Here is a 15802-nt window from a genome sequence, read left to right on the forward strand (position 1 = left end):
TAAAATCAATAATGCCAACAATTCCAAAGGCTACGTTGAGATAACTGAAAATCATATCGAATGTGCGCTGAACAAAATAGGTAAACGAGAGGTTTTTTTGAGCTCGTATTTTTTAAATTTCTTTTGGAAGACCAAACATATCACGGTGGACATGATGAAAATAACAATTCTGAAAAATTCGGTCTTGAAAATGGTTAAGAAATTGCTCGGAAAAGTGCCAAGTGTTGAAATACGACTAGTAACATCTGTCGTGAATTCGATGATAGGAGAAAACTCGTTGATCGATTCGAAAAATAGCTTACTTAGAAATATACCATTTACATGAAAGAAAGAGGATGCAATAGTTATTATTCGCAAATTCAGTTGAATTTCATTTGACAACGATTCTACAAATTTGAGGGAGAACATAAACAAGACAAAAATATAAGACAGGTGACTAGAAAATGGAATGTTCACATAAATAATAATAATAATTTGAACGAGACGAAACTTATATAGAGTATCAACTAGAAATTTTGAGGACTTAGTAATCATTTTCTTTTTATGGAAAATACGAGATCAAATAGGTGCTCCCCAGTAATTATGTTGTTGACTTTCAAATAAAGGCGGCCTCTCTCCCTCTCAAATAATTGTTTTCTACAAAAAATAAATGTTGCCGGCACGGTTATCAACCAAGAAGTTCCTGTAAGATGCTCAAATTAATGGGATCCTTTATGGATTTTTTTTTTTAACTTTTCGACGGTTTTCAGTTTATTTTCTGAAACATTGAATTTTTATCAGAGTAGGTCAATTGGTCAAATTGTTGTTTCCAGATCGGAATTTGGCATACTAAGAGATTTTGGTGTTATATACGTCTTTTGCTCAATTGACATTGATTGATTTGATGACAAAACTAGTGCAATTCATACTCGAAAAGATGCGAAAGAAAATTTTCCATCGGTTGATGAGAAAAGAAATTTTTGCGTTAAAATTTAAAATTATATTGACTTCTTTACACAGTCCTGCCAGCTAATAAATATATAATTATCTCCTTCTGCTTCAAATTTGTGTAGAGACACTTTGGGAACTAACGAAACGAAAAAAATGGATATCAATTTGTTTTTTTTTTCATATATTCCCATATAGCATTTTTGCACTGTAGAATATTTCCTTTTTTAGCTTCACGGCTTCTTATTTTGTATCGTACATGCGATTTGACTTCGTAAAATCAGTTAATTTGGCTAAATAATTCCGCATATTCGCAAAATACGCAAAAATAGGCATATTCATCAAGTTCCTCTGTGACATTTCAGTATATTTGTTTGTTCTCATTCTTTCCCTTTCCCTATTAAAATATCAAATAATAGAAAAAATTTGAAACTTACCGAACTGTACGGACTGCTCGAATGTTCTTGCTCTTTATCCAGAGGAGTATTTAATGGCGGTGCAAAATGAACAGATGTTAAGTCTGGTAACGATCCGGTATTATTTCCTATAGGCGTCGATAAAGAGCCATCATGAGATGAAGGGTAAGGACTGTAAAAAACAAAAACAAATTTCTCTTATAGCATGCAGGGAATAACCAGTCTTATTGCCATTCACATACTTTACACTAGGTACTCTGGACAGACTAACAGGTGAAGTTTGCCGAACATCTACATTCGATAAGTGCCGACTTCCTGAATTATTTAAAAAATGCCTACTATCTGTATTTTGATTAATATGAACTGCACGTCTTTGAGCTGTTGGACTAAGACTGATTGGAGAATGAGACCCATGATGTTTTTCCTAAAATTAGGCAACGTTAATTATATATCTCAAAATTCTTAGGAATTTATTCAGACAACATACAGGTGTTTGTATGAGACTCTGATGTATTGCCGAGTCAGAGCTCGCTCGTCGCCAATACGAATCATTTGGCGGACTTAAGTATGCTGTTGTGCTACTGCCATATGGAGATCTATCATTTTTCCTTTCCGATGGACGTCGCATGGGACCTAAACCTACACTACGACCTGCAATGAATAGTAATGGAAAATTATGTTGGCAATTTGAATGTGTTTTTATTTAAAATTTACCTCTTGATTCTCTGCTAACATTTATACTAGGTGATGCGCTATTATTTGTTTTGTTTTGAATACCACTTTCTGCGAAGCGTTGACTATAATTGGGATCATCTTGCTGTAAATAAAAAAGAAGGTTGGTTAGAGTTATTTATTTTGTTCTTTTCATATTTGAAGAATGAAATTGATGTTGAACATAGTCAACACTTTGGAATTCCCTTTGTGATAATTTATCTGATTTTTCAATTGATTGGGCACGGAATTTGCGGGCGTAATGAAACGCTTAACCATAAACTATTGACTGTATCCATGAGTTTGCCTGTATCAACGTCTGATAACCACCGTAACATTACAGACTATTTCAGTTGCTCTCTAGTCCCACAACGCTTGAAGTTGGCATTAATTACCAGAAATTGTACTTTTGGATTGCGTTAATAATCGTTCTTAACTTCAATTTGGAACCTTCAATTCAATGTTTATTATTTCGTATCGAAAATGACGGTATGGCAAACTTGTTGGTTGACATGGGACGTGGTTATGTATGGATCTCTGTGCTTGTCCCACTGCTGTAGGCATGTCATTCGCACAACATTAAATGAGATGATAATGAAAATAAAAAAAGTCCCAACGAAAGTGAAATGGGAAAAATAATGATATGAATAAAGAGCAGGCGTTTGGGAACTTGTTTATTATAACTTTATGTTCATTATAACTTGAAAAAACTGTCGTCTGCTCGATTCCGTACTAAAATTAAAAAGTGAATCTATTACTACCCAAACCACTTATCATAAATGATGTTTGGAGGAGGATTTATGAGCTAGGATTCAACAAATGGAAAAAATAGAAAAAAAGGTTCTAGACTAAATTTTTTTGTTTATTCACAAACACTGCAGTTTGAGGATCAACATTCCCTATTTGAAGCTGATAGTTGGTTCCCAAAATACAATATTTATGAAATATAACAGTCGAAAATGAAATTTTCTTCTATTTTCAAATTGTTTCATGCTGCACATTACACGTCATCTTAACATATTGAAAGAGGTTTGCATTGGTTTTTAGAATGTGCTTACGCCCTTCGGTGCGCTTTCTCCAACTTAAATGAGAGTTCTAGGGCGATTGAGTTGGGTTAGATAGTGAGACCCAGGGGGGCACTCCTTTCTCGCCACTGTGCTATTGTGTTTCAATACGAAAAGCCTGATAGAAGCAAGTTATCGACAACAACAGCAAATCTACCCCAAAATTCCAGATTCAAGGCGAACGTCCATTTCTACGAGCAAATGCTAGACATGGCGTCAGCACCTTAAAATAATAAAAGTGGTAGAATCTATATTACAGCTCTCGCAGTCTTTTCTAAATCCGTGTGCAAATTAGTCGTTGGTTTACGTATACGAATAAAGTTACTTTCGAAGTAAAAGCACCAAAGTGTTTCTTTCATTTTTCCCCGTTTGCTCGCGAAGCAACCATTACTAGCAAGCGTGAATGTGGTTTTGGACTAATGCTTACAGCAAGCGAAGGTGTGCCTTCATTATTTGGCAGCCATTTCGGACAGGATGCTGATGCGAGATTCCGATCCAGAATGAGGAACATCTCAATAGTACAGATAGGAGGGAAGCTTTCTATGAACAATTAACTGATTATGATTATGATTAAAGGTGACATTATGATCATGACGGGTGAATGAATGCCAAGGTGACATCTTGCTTGGATATGTGATGAAGAAATACGTACTTGGCGAACATCCAGTAATAGTGTAAAAATTCTTTGTGGCTTCCGCCGCTTTGTCAGCATATTATTTGGACACAGAGCTTGCTATAAGGTGAGGTGTGTTTCAATCGACTGATAACGTGTGAGAAATCAGATTGACCATTGTGATCAACAGTAGGTCTGGGAAATACTTCCTGGATTTGCACGACAAGAGGGACGCTAACATTGGCTTTGAAAGTGATCATTATCACTTGCTTTCGCTTGGGCGTTATGTCCGCCGCTTCTTACAGGATTGATAGTTCCACTAGTCAGTGAACCGAAATGAATCGTATACCGCACCATGAAGGAATTTGCGCGGCTCGAAGGTTCTATGAGAGACATTTAGGGTTGGTTTCACATCCATGAGGTTTCTCTCGACAGTGGCACGGGCACTTGATATCGACCGGCAAAATAACAGGCTAGATCTGTTTTCGCTACTTTGTCTAAAATTTAAAAATGCAGTTATCCCAACACCAAGATCAAGTGGAAACTATTCTACGCTAACATTCTTTTTATGTTGCTATGACAGCAGAATATGGAAAACGACTCCACTGTTACTCAAAAGTTCCAAGCTTCCGTAAACAGTTGTCTACAACCTGTCATCCGAGCATACTGCCCTGATACAATTTCGAATGAAGAACTTCGTCGGGGCATAGGCCAGTTACCTGCGGATGTATTGATCAGAAGATGGAAGTGACAGTGGATAGGTCGTGACGTGGTGTACCTCCATTAAAGGGTGAAAGGCAATCATGTATAAAATCAGTTAAATATTCGTTTTGTAACATGGATTCAGACAATAAAATTCGTATATCTGAGAAAATATCAACATCTTTAGTTTATAAATATTGACATAAGTCATTCCAGGGGGTAACTAGTAGTGACAAGAGACGTAAAAATCGAAGACTAATATATTAACTCATAGTATATAAAGTATTTCAATATCTATCGATATTTTCAAAATGTATAACCAAAGATATTCGTCAGCTGATTCATAGAGCAATAAATAGTGAACTTAATAAAAATCGTTTTTTTTTTCGATTAGACGTAAACAAACAAAATTGGAGAGCAGAATCCTATGACATTTCCCTGAGTTTCTTTTAAATTCAAAAAACTCATGAGGGTGGATTATTCCGACACACCTGAATGTGGTGGATGGGGACATATTCTTACATCTAAATGACGATACAGGTTACTCATTATGTAACTTATTTGGGTAAATTTTCTGATTGTCGACAATTCATGAAGTGGTATTAGTGATGGATCACCAACATTGTACTTCGAACGTCTGCTTTATGTCTGGATACTAACCACCTGGAGAATATTATTCGAACGATGATTGGAAAAGAAAAAAGGCACTCAGTGGTTTTAATTTCCAATTACATATACGCCACTCTTCTTATTGATTTTCAAGAATGTTAGGCTTTTATTGAAAGTTCTCTAGCAAGTTGTATACAGATAGTCGATAATAACCAGACCGTAAAAGTGCGAATTTGTTTCTGATTAAGAATGCCATTCCAGTATTAGCACTTTTGGCAGTGTTAATACGGTTTGTTTACTAAATGAACTTAATGTGGAGTGACCATGAATCCCAATATATATATATATATAAAGAAAACAATTTTTATGGAAAACAGAAACTTGTTAGTTGTGATGCTGAAGCTATAGGCGGTCTGAGAAGTTTCTAGTTTCTAACATATCTGGCCATAACATAGGAAAAGACAATGTTTTTACAATAATATATCAATCATATGAACACGTGTAAAATTTCCGTCAATGGTACAATTTTTTTTGTATATCTACAGAAGATGATATTTAAAGCACTAAATTTTAAAAATAGAAAAAACAAAATGGAATTTCGTATTATACTACAATTTTGAAAAGGTTTGGGGAAGGGTAATTTTATATAGGGAAGCTATTTATGCGTACGGGAAATATGTAGTGGGGGAATGATTGTTCCCCCAGAGGCAGTTGCGCCCGGTTCAAGGCCCAAGAAACGTTGCAGATGAGCCACTACATCAAGACCAAATTAAGTTGGAGACAGGAAAATAAAAGCTTTTAGATATGACAAGTATACTTTACTTCAAAAACACATCTAAATATCCACATGCCATTTCATTTCTTCTTTGTCCTCTTATTATTTTAGCACAATAGTAAGTAATTTTCCACTGAATGTTTAATCTAATGAAACTTTGTTAATATTGGAAGGGTCTTTACTAAACCTTCAAGCTTTATATTACTTAGTACGTAAACGTAAAATTTTATTAAGCAGTTGCAATACTTCCGACAAATAGATCTAATAAAGCATGAACAATGTCGAGTGTTAGTTGCGGGGAACTGTTGGCTAGTAAGACAATTTTCAATGAGACCGCCAGATAATTTTTAATGAGAACGGAAATTTCCTTACGTCTAGATAGCTACAGGGCTATCACCCTTCTTCCTAACGTCATCCAAAATCTTTAGGTGAACTATCAAAGTAACGATTGGCAAGCACCACAAAAATAGCAATGCTATATTTTAGAAGTTCTGTTACACAAATGAACACGTCAGTTGATTAAGGGGGTCATTCGGTGTGAATGCCGTTTTTTGCCTTTGCTTTTTTTGGAAAATTATTTTGGAGGACTGAATAAAGATGGAAACGTGATTTTTTCACCTTATGTTTATTGATATCTCTAGTATATGTGATAAATTTTTCAGCTTGATATCGTAGCTAGTTTTCGGAATTCGTGTCAATTTATGCACCCATCTCCAAAAAAAGGTGTTTTTCTGCTGCCACGCTGGAGGGCGCTGTGTTAATCTGAGGGAAAAAAACTAAACGCCATTTTAATGTGGACAATATTCTACGGTCCGCAAACTAGGATAATTAGAAAATATTAAAAGGTAAATTTTTGGTGGGCTTTTAAACTTAATTTTTTGGATTTTGGTGTTTTTTTACGGCTTCTTTTATGAATTAAAAAAAAGTACCCGTCCAGTTGCAATTATCCTAGTTTGCGCACCGTAGAAATATGTATTAAAGAAGTCGTGAAAATTTCAAAGAATTTGGTTGGATAGATTTTGAGCTATGGTGGCAGCCGATTTTCAATATGCAGTTTCGAGAAAAACGCATTTGAAAATTTAAATGTGATTATCAATAGTAAAATTTTAGCTCACCATTAATCTGCTATACCTGGTCTATAGAGAGCACCCTTCGTTTCTTCAAAAAAGTCTTGGAATGCCGATTGTTGCTCTCTGGTTTCAATTCTGGCTCTTTTAGAGAGGTCAGTCAATCGTCGTTCGGACCGCCAAATTCGCGCTTCATTACGGCGGTCGGCATAAACCTGACATATGTGACCAACTTGACATCCCATTGTCATTAGGATTTTGAGAATGCCATTGAATCCTTCATTGAAAATAATTACAGCCAGAAAAGTGACTATTTCTACATCCTTGGCCCCAGAATGAGGGTGTTTAGGAGCGAAAATCCAAATCAATGCATTTAACGACTCATTGTTATTCTGGGTCTCTGCTCCTAAACATCTGTTCAAGAAATCATCTCGCGACAAATCTTCGAAGATTGGTTTGATGACTTTTTGAACTTCTTCAGTCAAAAGAGCCTTCTCGTGGTGGAAACTATCCAGTTCTCCTTTAGCTTCCGCTTTGCGCCATTTGCACCAACTGTCCTCGCCTGCTGGACAATTTTGATGCTGAGGATTTTCATCTGTAGAACATTTATGGAAGAAAGTTGCCCAAATTTCTTGCTTCATTCCTTCTATCGAATTTGCGTGTCGACGAATAGCTAGCCCAAAAAATGTAGTAAGGTCGTAAATGACCTTATCAGTAAGTTTTCCAGCCCCTTTTCCACCAATGCCTTTGTGATTCTTCTTTGCATTTCTAACCCGCGTTCCCATTCTTTTCTCGACATGTCCTACGCATTCCTTTCTTACTACGACGTATATTTTATTATTTGCAGAAATACCGGAGAAAACTCCAGCAAAATCCAATATACAATATACAACACTTGTCGCAATTGGAACATCCATGTTCATGCTTGCCGAAAGTTTCTTTACTGATGTTGATGCGAAGTCCTTTTTCTTCTCTGATAAGTATCGATTCCCATGAAATACTCGTTTTTAAGAGCGAGTATGACGTTGAACGTTAAAGCGATCTCCCTTCGTACGATCCATTTAAAAAAATCACTGAACACACAAACAGCACAATACTTACAACAAAATATAACTGAGTATAGCTTGAAGGCCTTTCAGTGCTCACTCTAGACTGGATTATCGTTTTCATTCCAAACAGCAAATAAGTTTAGACAATTGGTTGGTTTTCCATCTTTTTATATTTATACCTGTGTTCGAATTTATAAGGCTCAGGTAAAAAATTAAAAGATTTGATGCTCTTTCTCATCGAGTACTCTAGCCGCGGCTGCAAACTCCTTACCTGTTTAACACTGTAATTTCTGAACGACTCGGAATATCGGAAAATCCCTTTGCCCACATATTCTCCACTATATATAGATACAATTCATGCAAAAAAATCAGTTTCTCCAACCCGACACACGGGATGACGCCCTTAAGCATGCGTCCGCACTTTGTAAACTGACAACTTGTCCAGAATTAATCGTAAGATTGCCAAGCTAACCTGATTTGGTTATCTATAGAAAGCTTCAGGCTTTGTGCAACTATATGGACTTGTTTATAAGCTAATGAACATGTCCCACTTCCGCTGGCGCCTATGCAAACTTAATCCTTAACTTCCAAAATGAGGGAGAAACTTAAAAATGTTCAGAAACAACGCCCCTCGTCAAGCGCCAGCCCAGGTTATATTCCAAAGATTCCCGTTTTGTTCGCAATGCTTTTTACATTATTCATCGTGATCGTAATTAACATCAAGCGAGGAATAGTGAAAAGAAATAGGTTCTAAAAAATAAGAACTAACTGGATTAGTGTATACGTCTCGCCGCTTTTGACGCACACTCTTCATGAATAGTTATACCCAAGTTAATTTATAATTCCGAAAAATATTTAAAAATTGAGATCATGCTTACTATGATATATAAAAATTCTTGTTTGTCTTTAACGGGTAACTTTCAGCGACAAATCGATAAAACAGATTTGTATATCGTCGCCACAGAAGATAAGACGTTAAAAGAACGGCAGACTTTTACTTTGTTACATGCAACAAAAAGTTCAAAAGGGAATTAAGGTCATAATAGTAGTCGAAATGTTAATGAATGCTCAAACTTCCTTCGATAAAATAACCATAAAAGCGTAGAATGAACCGATAATAATCCGGACACAGTTCCAACAGAAAATGCCTATACAGTTCTAAAGAAAAAGATAGTTGAATATTACCTAACAAATAAAGATACAGTCGATTCTCGGTTCAAATTACTGAGAGTTCAAATAATCGAGAAAGGGAAAGGACAAAATTCAAATGAAAAGGTTATATGTATGATACGAATCAAAATCTATTAATTACGATATCACGATATCATGAAACGGAAAAAATATTTGTTTTTGGAGCAGTGGCTTCCATCTAGTACTGACTAGTGAGTTTTCAATAGAAGAAAGAAAGAAATCATCATTTATTTCCGTTCTGAAGTCATTGAAACGTGAATATTTGCAGATGATCTTGTCTCGGTCAATGTGATTAAAAGTCGAGGAGATGATTTTTCGTCTTCACCTTGACAGGTCGAAGCTAATACTTAGCGCAGCGTAGACACCATGATCAACATGAACATAATCCTCGAAGGTTAACAGTCCCTAGTTAGATAGTTGCTGCATCTGGCGGGATGGAATCTGTGAAGTTGCACAATTTTAATGGCTGCTTCGCAGTTCCAATTTGAATAACAAACCGACCCTTTATGAAACAAATATAAAGGTGGATATATAGGTGACTTATTAACATCGGGTTTTGTCGGCTCATATTGCAGCCTGTTTGCTTATTGTATGTCCTAACAAAGTTCGTTTAAGTAAATAGTCCCGTCCTATTCCCGTGGCCCCGGAGATATACTACTAGGTGCATCTAGTCACAGCAACTGTGTGACAGCTTAATATGATATAAGAGGATATCTCGTCCGCCTCATTGGAGAGCCAGGATGTTGGGTACTTAGCTAGACATAGTGTGCAGATGTTTTTGTAGAGCATGTGAAGGGCTAACAGTTTTTTCAGACCTTAAACATTTTCTTTGATATGGATGGTTTTAAAATTATGGATTATGCCTTGTTCCAACCAGTGCTTTCTTGATGGCGCATTGGATGGGAAAAATATCAGCGCATTTATAATTTTTTTTTGTTTGAGCGATAAGTCCTAATATGTGATTTCATTTCTTTGAGCTAGAATGATTTTGCAGATTTGCTCACCATGAGTGATTCCCATTTTTGTTATCGGTCCATGGTACAGAATATGATTGTTTGGCCAACCAGGGCAAAGTGGAAGACTGGTCACGTATTATAAGGTTATGACAGAGTATATACCGATGAACCAAAGATCAATCGGGAGTGTTTTTGAGGCAGACGTTTGCAAGTACATACAGGATTACGGCGATTTGCACGGAATATTGGTCTAAACAACTAAAAATAAATCCAATGTTAGAAGCTCGGCGCTTCGAGTATGAAAATTTTAGTTGATTTCTGAAGTAGGAATATTTCAACCCTTTCGAAATGTGTCTAAAAGGAGGATTTTTTTATACTCAGTGGGAAAAGCACAAAATGATGTTGCTTCCAAAACCCAACAAGCCACCTGAGATTGAGCATCATATTTCCTGATCTGTCTGTTGGATACAATGGGGAAGATCATGGAGAAAGTCATCTGCTACAGACTGCTTCTCATTGTCGAAAGTACAATGACTGGTTGGAGCGCCAATATTGATTTCGGCGCGCCCACTTTATGGTGGATTTAATAAGCATAGTGATGGATCTGGCAAAAGACGCGCGGAGTTCTGGTGGCTGCTGTACTATTGCTATTGGATGTCAAAAATGCATTTACTTCCGTAGACTGGAGCCGAATTAATGCGACGTTTGTTGACATAGATGTTTCTCAATATATGGCGAGTATGGTCGAGAATAACTTCTTAGAGAGGACTCTTTTGTACGGGACGAATGAAGTCCCCAAAGAGTACGCCGTCACAGTGAAAATACCACAGGGCCGGTAGTCGGATCCCCTACTGTGGATTGTCATACAATGGGATGCTTGTTTCTCTCGTCTTAGGAAAAGCTATGATTGTCGGCTTGCAGATGACCTGGCTATAGTTGTTACAGCAAAGAACCCAGAGGATGTTGAAGCCTACTAGATGAAGACAGTGAGAGCGGTAAAATATTGGCTAGAGGGAGCCGGGCTGACATTGGCGAATGAGAAAACGGAAGCGGCCTTAATAACGAGCCGTAGAAAGAGGAACACTGTGTAAGTGGTCGGCTCGAAGTTGGCTATCAAAACTCTGGATATAATGATTGATGCCTAGTTTAACTGTAGGAAACACTTAGAGTACGCATGTCAAAAGGCAGCTAATGCTACCGTGGCACTTAAAAATGTTTCCAAATGTTGGAAAGCCGAAGCACTCTCGGAGATTGCTTTTGGCCGGAGTGGTGCGATCCATTCTGCTGAGGCGTTTTTGAACTTTCAGAGAAGGAAGCAATAAGATTCAGTTAACCGGATGAGGACTTGCAGGGCTTCCAGAACCACATCAGATGAAGCAGTACTGGTAGTGGTGGGTATGATCGCAGTCGACATTCTGGCCGAAGGAATGAGTGAAATGACGTCCCCACGTAATCGATGAGGGCGATCAGACCCGAGTCTGCAATGAATGTCTGTTTGAATTGGCTCTTGTCGCGAAGGTTTATCGGAGGCATGGCACCATGATCCGAGAGAATTCCTGGCAGATATTCTCTCGGCTCAGTTATTTGCAGTTAGCCGCTCTGTGGGAGTTCCATGCTGACTGTGGATGTGTCCATATCGCGGGCAGCGTTGCTTTTACGCTCAGGCATATAGTTACGGCAATCAGTGGATTCACTTTGACGTTAGTTCCTTTGGACCTAACGAGGAAGACTTTCGGCTCTTTGAATAGTCCATACGGTTCATGGTTGTACCTCATTCATCTTCGTAAGAGTGACTCATGGTAGTTGTGTCCAAATCGCGGGCAGCACTCTTTGTGGGGACAAGCGTGAAGTTGCGCTGTACAGTCGGGACGTGGCATACCTTAGCTGCGGTAGGAGTGCTAGATAGGTCTCGCGTCCCCTGGTTTGAATGCTGAGCCTGCACTCAGTATAAACTAGTAACGTTGAACGTTGAGCCACTAACGCTGAGGCTCCGATATGTGGTTCCCAAATCAATTGATGCCCGAAGAGGGCGGTGGGATTATGCCTACACGGCAAGTACACGAAGAGAAAAAAGTGAGAATATTTAGGGGCATAGCTCTTTCAATCGTAAATAGCTGCTTATTTACATATATATATATAGCAGGATTTCCACCAAACTTTACCCGTATCGTGCTCCATATTATGACCTATATTATTGCATATTATGTTGATTCTGGATTGAACTTAAATAGATTTTCTATTAAATTTACAAACTATAATAAAATGCTTCTGGTCCACGATTCAATAATTCATGGGTGTATTTCTATTCACTTAGAACGAATAATGATAAAAAGTTCAGTCAAATTTTGTAAGTTGCAGAGCTGTTTTCCCAATCAAAGGACCAGCATGTTGACGAGTGAGAGAATCACGCTAGAGGATATCAATGGGCGCAGAGCTAGCATTTTTTTTCAAGCTCATGCTGCTGCGAGACATCTTTTACGTTGCGGAGAATTGAAGAGTTCTGAGCAGATTTGAAGTAAATGGTAAAGTATTGACGCCGATTTCATGTGGGTATGACTGGCATTTCATTTTGTACACCGTGGTCTACAGCATGCACATTTATCATGGTTTCCTCCTAACTTCGTAAAAGTTAGTATGTCTCCTGCTCTTTCCTTTGTGGAGTATAGAGGGCATCGATACAACCCTTTTTCAAAACGTTTCCTTTTTTAAGGTTTTGTGGAAAACAAATCGACTTATCGTCTGTCGATCACACGCGTTTTTCTCAGAAACGGTTAGACCTGCTCACACGAAACTGCGAACTTTCAGGCATGCGATGAATTACGCTTCCCTACGTTCAACTTAAGGGGTCAATATGCACGTAAAAGATGGATGTAATTTTTTTTCCATTGAATACAGCCATGTGGGGTATCAAATTAAATGCCTCGGTTAGCACTTTTCGAAACAGATATTAGTTTTGATATTGACTGCAAAGGACAGACCTGAGGGGGCCGAAAATTGTCAATTACTATGATATAAGCACCCATCGTCAGAACCCACCCACCCGCGAAAAATATGAAATGAAAAAATTATGGTGGTCCATACACATGGTATCTAGGCCTCAAAATACTCTTCACTATGATATCTGCTGCACTGAAGTGAATATGATTCTTTCATAAAAAAATCTGACTTCTTTTTTATTTGAACTTCATTATCTTCACACTTAATGCTGTGCAAGTGTCGAAAACAAATATCCATCACCCAGCGGAATGCGAAGCTGGGACTACGATATCGGAAGAGGCTCAGCTCGGCTATTGCACCACTTACATAAATAGAAAAAGTTAGTGACAAAAACATCTCAGAATGAAATGCCTAATGGTATATAGAACAGGGCTCTTCTTCAATTTGTTTACATAGGAATCAACGAACCCCTACTTTTCCAAACGGTCCAGTTTATGGTTTTCCACTTTCGTATCAATAACAATAAATACATATATATATCTGGTCCAATAAATAGAATAATGACCAACATTGATCCAGTACAACTTTTGAAATGTATTGTCCAGAGACCTACTTTGGAATGTGTTCACCTGAAACTTTTCCATGATTCAATAAGCAATTTCGATGATTGATTCATTAATTCTAAATTACATTCACCAAATCAAGTTTCATCGAATACATTTGTTTGAAGTAGCAAAAAATATTCAAGTGAATAAGTAAAATACATTTTTTCATTTCTTTAAAACCACTCGGCTAAATTTGAGTTGCCATAGTGCTAAAAATATCATAAAGTACTCCTATATCTATACGTAAGTGATTATTTGAGAGAATGTGTATTCAGTGCATGTAAATTGGTTCACCTACCATTCTTAATTATGCAATTTTCTAGGGTGTGTGTCGTTTTTCAAAAATTGCAAAAAAATGGAACGAATATTTATCGATAAGGCACCTTTTGATATAAAGATATTCTGATTTGATTCAACCAATGTAAATTTATGAACGATTGCATACTTAATTTGGGACGTGAACTGAGACGAGAAGGAAGCCTGCAGTTTTTGTGATTTCTGAATGAAAATAGAATTAAATATCCTAAAAAGAATTTTTTTTGAAGTTATTGAAACAAGCATCACAGGAGTCTTAAGTTTAATAATAAAGCTTATAGTTAAGCAATAGATCACAAAATCAATCGTAGTTTATTACTTTGTTCTTCGAGCGACCCATTCAAATAAAAGGGAGAAAAGTGAGTTTAAGGGGGTCATCCCGTGTGTCGGGTTGGAGAAATCGATTTTTTTTTTTTGCATGAATTCTATCTATATATAGTGGAGAATATGTGGGCAAAGGGATTTTCCGAAATTCCCAGTCGTTCAGAAATTACAGTGTTAAACAGGCAAGGAGTTTGCAGCCGCGGCTAGAGTACTCGATGAGAAAGAGCATCGAATCTTTTTTTACCTGTTAGTTTTTTACCTGAGCCTTATAAATTCGGACACAGGTATAAATATAAAAAGATGGAAAACCAATCAATTGTCTAAACTTATTTGCTGTTTGGAATAAAAAGGATAATCCAGTCTAGAGTGAGCACTGAAAAGCTTTCAAGCTATACTCAGTTATATTTTGTTGTAAGTATTGTGCTGTTTGTGTGTTCAGTGATTTTTTTAAATGGATCGTACGAAGGGAGATCGCTTCAACGTTCAACGTCATGCTCGCACTAGAGAACGAGTATTTCATAGGAATCGATACTTATCAGAGAAGAAAAAGGACTTCGCATCAACATCAGCAAAGAAAGTTTTAGCAAGCCTGAACATGGATGTTCCAATTGCGACAAGTTTTGTATATTGGATTTTGCTGGAGTTTTCTCTGGTATTTCTACAAATTTCTGTAAATGATAAGATATATGTGGTAGTAAAAAAGGAATGCATAGGACATGTCGAGAAAAGAATGGGAACGCGGCTTAGAAATGCAAAGAAGAATCACAAAGGCATTGGTGGAAAAGGGGCTGGAAAACTTACTGATAAGGTTATTAACGGCTTCACTACATTTTTTGGGCTAGCTATTCGTCGACACGCAAATTCGATAGAAGGAATGAAGCAAGAAATTTGGGTAACTTTCTTCCATAAATGTTCTACAGATGAAAATTCTCAGCATCAAAATTTTCCAGCAGACGAGGACAGTTGGTGCAAATGGCGCAAAGCGGAAGCTAAAGGAGAACTGGATAGTTTCCACCACGAGAAGGCACCTTTGACTGAAGAAGTTCAAACAGTCATCAAACCAATCTACGAAGATTTGTCACGAGATGATCTCTTGAACAGATGTTTAGGAGCAGAGACCCAGAATAACAATGAGTCGTTAAATGCATTGATCTTGACATTCGCTCCTAAACACCTTCATTCTGGAGCCAAGGTCGAAGAAATAGCCACTTTTCTGGCTATAATTATTTTCAATGGAGGATTCATTGGCATTCTCAAAATCCTAGTGACAATGGGATGTCAAGTTGGTCATATATGTCAGGTTTATGTCGACCGCCATAATGAAGCGCGAATTTGGCGGTTCGAACGACGCTCGACTGACCTCGCTAAAAGAGCCAGGATTGAAACCAGAGGGCAGCAATCGGGCTTACAAGGCTTTTTTGAAGAAATGGAGAGTGCTCTCTATGGACCAGGTATAGCAGATTAATGGTGAGCTAAAATTTTACTATTGATAATCACATTTAAATTTTCAAATGCGTTTTTCTCGAAACTGCATATTGAAA

The 15802-nt window shown here is 37.4% G+C and overlaps 1 protein-coding gene across 4 annotated transcripts in view; it reads right to left on the bottom strand.

The window, feature by feature from the left end:
• LOC119655359 (CREB-regulated transcription coactivator 3) overlaps window positions 1–15802 on the bottom strand; it is a 99946-nt gene that overhangs the window by 22762 nt on the left and 61382 nt on the right. For all 4 annotated transcript variants that reach the window (XM_038061236.1, XM_038061219.1, XM_038061243.1 and 1 more), the window contains exons 2-5: window positions 2058–2160; window positions 1831–1994; window positions 1586–1767; window positions 1365–1515 (exon numbers count right to left, since the gene is read on the bottom strand). In XM_038061236.1, coding sequence (XP_037917164.1) covers window positions 1365–1515; window positions 1586–1767; window positions 1831–1994; window positions 2058–2160 — 600 coding nt within the window. The remainder of the gene's footprint in view (window positions 1–1364; window positions 1516–1585; window positions 1768–1830; window positions 1995–2057; window positions 2161–15802) is intronic.

The sequence above is a fragment of the Hermetia illucens genome, chromosome 1, assembly GCF_905115235.1.
Source record: "Hermetia illucens chromosome 1, iHerIll2.2.curated.20191125, whole genome shotgun sequence".
NCBI lineage: Eukaryota > Metazoa > Arthropoda > Insecta > Diptera > Stratiomyidae > Hermetia > Hermetia illucens.